The sequence below is a fragment of the Nicotiana tomentosiformis genome, chromosome 6, assembly GCF_000390325.3.
Source record: "Nicotiana tomentosiformis chromosome 6, ASM39032v3, whole genome shotgun sequence".
NCBI classification, from domain to species: Eukaryota; Viridiplantae; Streptophyta; class Magnoliopsida; order Solanales; family Solanaceae; genus Nicotiana; species Nicotiana tomentosiformis.
The window spans coordinates 89,859,348-89,865,129 of record NC_090817.1 but is presented as its reverse complement, the minus strand read 5'-3'; the positions used below and the strand labels follow the sequence as shown (position 1 = coordinate 89,865,129).

General features: G+C 33.9%; 1 protein-coding gene across 1 annotated transcript; it reads left to right on the top strand.

Moving 5' to 3' along the window:
• The first annotated feature begins 1,339 nt into the window (after positions 1-1,339).
• On the top strand, positions 1,340-2,675 carry LOC104093420 (putative phytosulfokines 6). The gene is made up of 3 exons (XM_009599158.4): positions 1,340-1,569; positions 1,678-1,754; positions 2,395-2,675. Exons 1-3 carry the CDS (start codon positions 1,479-1,481, stop codon positions 2,506-2,508), a joined length of 282 nt encoding a protein of 93 aa, XP_009597453.1. The 5' UTR covers positions 1,340-1,478; the 3' UTR covers positions 2,509-2,675.
• Positions 2,676-5,782: the final 3,107 nt, after the last annotated feature.

Here is a 5,782-nt window from a genome sequence, read left to right as displayed (position 1 = left end):
AGCCAATAGGATTATGCTACGTGTCAAAATGACAATGCATGAGTCACATTAAATGTCCAATGAAATCACGCCACGTGTGCAAGTGACATGTTCTGGCCAATCAAATGCGGCCTTGTCACACTTTAATTTGATTGGTCGGAAAGAGTTTGTTCTTATCATAACTCTTCCCTCCCACAACTATAAATAAGGGTCTTCATAACCCAGAAAAGAGACCAGAAGTTATAACAAGAAGCAAGAAAGAGCTCGTGGATCAAACACTGCAAATTCCTGCACAAGTTTCAAGTTCAAGCTCAAGAACGAAGAACAAATCAAGTTCAAGCTCAAGAACGAAGAACAAATCAAGTTCAAGCTCAAGAACGAAGAACAAATCAAGATCAAGTTCAAGCAATCAAGCTCAAGCTCAAGAACAAGATCAACGTTCGTGGCAACAACTACATATTCAAGATCAAGTTCAAAGGTCCTTGAATTTATTTACTATTGGAAAGAAGAATCAGAGGATTCATAAAGATTGTACACTCAAATTATTTAAAATCAAATACTACGATTGTTGCAATATTTTTCGGTTTTGATTTTATTTTCTTGACGCAAATTTATTGTCTACAACTACTACTCCATACTAATACAAAAAAGGCGCAATTAAAGGTATCATATAGAGTTATCATATTTTAAAATTTATTTTTTAAATACATTGGTAAATAAAAACATAAGTTCTACTATCAAATTCTATGTATTACTTATATATTTTTAAAAGTACACCATTATTACTGATATTCACTTGGAAATTGGATCTTTGTTGGTGTATTTTCATCATTATGTAGCTAGTTTGTCGAAGATAGTTCTGATTTTTAGAATATAATCATGTTTAAATTGTTTAACATAAAGAAAAAATGTTTAAAAAAAATGTTACTATGACTTTTCGGAAAATATTAATCTTGATTTGTTTCTCAAAAATCAATTTAAAACTTTTTTTTATATAATATGTATTGTGCACAATTTAGAAAGTTTAGTGTAGATAACTATTTTTATTTCTTTTCTAAGTGCTTTGCCTTTGAAGAAAAATAATTCTCTACCTCACTATATTTTGGATTCTCAATCGATGTTCGGTATTTATATTGGGGCCAAATTAAATTTAAATATAGGTCAAGAAGCTCCACAATAAGGAGTAAAACATCTTTATTAATGGTAATTTTATATTCAAAATTCAAACTAAAATTAAACCTCTAATTAAAGACGAAGAAAACTCCGCCACAAACCTGGTTGATTCTCTCTCACACAAACCATACACAAGTGGACAAGATGATGAAGTATATATTATGTGATTCCAAAGGACTTTCCCAAAACTCACAGAATAGTGCGTCTTTTTATTTTGCATGTAGGAGTATATATAAAAGACACTTTTCCCTCAACTCTCACCACAATCATCTTTCTCTTTCACTTTATCGAAACTGAAATTAACAAATCCTAGAACTGAAGTAGTCATGAAGCAAAGTACTATATGTTTTCTTGTATTTTTTCTCCTGTTTGTTTCCCTTTCACCAGCATCTTCCCGTTTCTTATCATCCAGTGAAGGTAATTAATTATTAGCTCATGAATTAATGCTTATGTTATTGCAGTGTGTACAAACGTATTCTTATTTTGATTGAGTAAATTTAGCAGCTAGTTTTGATTTCTTTGCAGTGAAAGAGGAAGAAAATAATGGAGAAGTCACCCTTGCTTATTCTCTTGACCAGATGGAAACCTTCGATTCCCTGAATGTAATATCTTAATTCTCTGCCTCTCTAAAGAGTTTGTTAAATTGTTCTATATCGGTTGAAAGAAATGAGTTGTTATATGCCTCAACTTATATGATTTTGAGCAATCTTCACATTATAATGAGCTACCCTTTTGATTTAGTTACCGTAAAGGTTCATTTTCTTAACTGGTATTAGAGCTAAATCCATCCCTATTTTTGGCTTACTCAGTTTTGGACTCCATGTTGCATTGTTCCCGCATCAAATGTCTGGTCTAAGCGTGCGATCGAGGGCGTTAATTAGAATGTTCAGTTTGAGCTTAAGGTGGAGCTAGAATTTCAATTCTAAATTTTAGAACAAGTGTTAATTACTAGGATTTATATTTTATATATATACATATTTAATTAATTCATTAACACAAATACTAGGATTTATATTTTATATGCTACTAAACACATATCTGCGCTTCTACCTCCTCCCTGGGCGGGCACAGTCGTCAATTAGAATGTCCTAAGTACATTAGTTTGTGGAATGATCAGTTGTTGTCTCCTCGTACAGTATTGGACGATTCTCACCTCATGAATTAGTTAATTTTGGCCAAGTTCATTTTCTGAACAGAATCTTTCTTTACTGACTCTGTTATTTTGGTTCATTACACTTGTAGAAGCTGATGGGGGTAGAGGAATGTGAAGAAGAAGATGGAGAATGCTTTAAGAGAAGGACACTTACAGAAGCTCACCTGGATTACATCTACACTCAAAACCATAATCACCCTTGAGAATATTAATCCTCTTGGGAGTTTGCTGGTATTGACCATCAATGCCTAGCTTTAAATTAAAGACCTTTTAAACATGAAATAATCCTCCTATATTTTCTTTTTTTGTGCATTTCTTTTCTATTCCAAGAATGTCAGAAATATTTCGGACAATCTTATTTCTTTAAAGACCTTTCTTGTTTGTTTTTTTTTAATGTGAGAAATATTTGGGATAATCTTCACATAAGAATAGCCGAAAGAGAAGAATGAGAAGGTAAACTTTTTAAAATTGTGATTTTAAAACATTTATGGCGTGTGGTTGTTTGTAGCTTTGACAGAGTGAAGAGAGGGAAGGTTGTGGGGAGTTGGGCGTGGGAGATACATAAGAGCAAGACCAGATTAAAGTATGGGGAAGTATAAAGACAAACTTCCCAACTAAATATAGCTCCAAACTTATGCGACATGCAGCTAATATATATATATTTAGGGCATGACTTTAATTATGTAAGAATTTACTCCGACAGTTGGGAGTTACATAGAAATTAATTTGATCATGACATATTTGTGCAGCGGCCATAAGCTAGTAGCAGCTATATACTGTGCACCAGCTCCGAAAGTAGTGACGTACGCATAAAATTTTGTGCAAATATCTGAAATAAACGAAGTACTAGTCTATATTAAGAAATGCATACTTCATATAATTATTTTACTTCGGCAGGTAGTTAAAAATAAATTGTATGAATGTCAAAAGTGCTTCAAAAGATTAGTATACTGTACTTGTGTTGTGTTGTCAATGCAAATTAAAAGGCAATAGGAGATGTACTTTTACTTCATCTTTGAATGAGATGCTGTTTTTCACTTTGTTGGCAAGATTAGTGTAATATCAGTATTTGATTCATCCTTTTCCCAAAGCTTTCATAAAAAGTTTCTGCATCGCGTTTTATTGACTGAAATAATGAGGCACCACGTCTTCAGACAACGACAGAGTTTTCTTTATGAAAGCAACAGCACTGATCCTAATTAGGGAAAATGAGAATCAAAATATATAGTAATACATTCTATAATAACACGTATCTCGATATGCTTCAGAAAAACCACAAATTACTGTCATAACCAATTATTTATAGATGTTTTAATCCAATTGATCATCGATCACCTCCATTTTGCTGATATTCTTCAACAAATTTAGTTTCTACAAACACTACTCCACTTACGAGCCGACGACTATAACCTATTTCATGAAGTTTTTAACATATGCTCGTCAAAAGTGTTTTTCGAAAAAATTCTTTTGAAGAATAGTAATTTATGTTTGGCTAATTAATTTGAATAATCAATATTAAAACATTAATTTGTACTTCGAGAAAAAACTACTCTATTAAGCAAAAAACAGATTTTGCTAATACTCAAAACACTTATTGCGTACCTTAAATTCTGAGCTTAGTTGATCGTAAGTTTCAGCTGGCCTACTTCTTATAATAGCACTATATATCTCGAGAATGGGCTCACTATATATCTCGAGACATCTGTCTAGTTTAATTTGTGGTTATGTTGAAAGGGACAGAAACATATTTCTCCAGAATGCGACAAATATTTAACATGACACGACACCAAATGGTACAAGATATATAGGCAACTTGATATACCATTCGAGAAATGTAATTATACGTATAGCGACTCGAACTCCACATATCGTAAGTCAATTTGAGTTGACACCTCTACCACACAAATGAACTTGCATTTCCAATTATAAGAAGGCAGGAAAAACCTAAGATCCTTATATGCAATGTTACAGTAAGCCTAAAAGTTTACGTGTTAAGAACCACATTCATCTGTAAATTAAAGTCAGATTGGTGAATAAATTCCATTAATTACTACTGTATTATTTTTTCTTTCTTACATAGGGATAATTCTACATACATCTATCCCTGCTAATATAGTTGCTTATATACTTCTGAGAGAAGGGAAATATCTCTGCTATAATTTAAGTTATATGCAATGATGGTGTAAAAAATATTTATCCGCCCCAGAGAATTACAATTCACCTGCTATAAATGATTAAGATGCATGATATTACTCATAGCTAAGGGTGTCAATTTGAGCCCAAACCCATCCAGCAATTAATGTGTTGGGTTATAACATTTTAGCTCATGGGTCTATTTGGGCTGAGCCCAAGTTAACCCATTATTTTTTATAGCCTATTCTGACCCATGAAGTAGCTCAAATACAAACCATGAAGTTCACCCCAAAACAATGGGATTTCAACCCAACTTATCTAGAAATTTACTTAGTTGTCATATCATTAGTTTTTGTATCTAAGTTTAAAAATGAGAATCAAAGTATTTAAGTTTTAGGGTGTGTTTGGTGTGACGGAAAATATTTTTCGGAAAATGTTTTCCCATTTTCGGCACCACCCACCCACCCCAACCCCCCTCAATTAATTTTTAATGTTCCGTTTTTTATTTTTTCGTTTTTTCTGCACCACCCACCCACCCCAATCCCTCCTCCCCCATCTTGACCCGCCCAATTGACCCATCTTGACCCGCCCAAATTCAACCCAACACACCCACCCATTTGCCACCACTACTCATAGCACAGCCAAATGTCAAAACCAGCACAGCAACAATTTTTTTGCTACCCAGATTTTTTCACATTAGCAAAATTTCATTTTATTTCCTTCAATCTAGCATTCTTCTAAATAAGAACTTCTACCACTATAAACACACCTCGCACCCTGTCTATGCAGATGCACTTTTGAATAATACCGTTACAGTTCCTGTATCTATGAGTAGAATTACGCCTCAATCTCAAGCATAAATCTATGAATATTATAACCAAATGCTGTGAGTTGTTTTAATTTCTAGTGTGATACGATCAAAATCGAGCTCACCTACGACATGACAGGTCAGACCCGAAACGTGGCGATAAAGGGCTAAAGATCGACCCCAAGTCTTACTGTGCTAGAGCCCGGGGGCAGGCCTTCGAGAATCGGTCCAAGCCTCGAAAGAGCTCGAAGGAACAATGTTAGCGTAGCCAACAGAAGACCGAAATATTCGTGACCGGTCGAATATTACGGCAGAAATCTCGGCACGTATCAATAAGGAACCGGCAATCAGCAAATCAAGAGATTTTTTACCTTTTATAGAATTGTACCTAAAGTAGGACTTCTCTATTATATAAAGGGGGTCTAATAATTCATTTAGCGCATTATACCACAAATTCTAAAGCAATACATTATCATTTTTCTCTTTAAGCTCTTATTCTTCTATATCCTAACATCGATCGAAGTGCATCCGGTTCG

Coding starts and splice junctions, on each gene's coding strand:
- LOC104093420 (XM_009599158.4), top strand. CDS start 1,479: ATGAAGCAAAGTACTATATGTTTTCTTGTATTTTTTCTCCTGTTTGTT. Junction 1,570..1,677: donor TTTCTTATCATCCAGTGAAG/GTAATTAATTAT, acceptor ATTTCTTTGCAG/TGAAAGAGGAAGAAAATAAT. Junction 1,755..2,394: donor AAACCTTCGATTCCCTGAAT/GTAATATCTTAA, acceptor TTACACTTGTAG/AAGCTGATGGGGGTAGAGGA.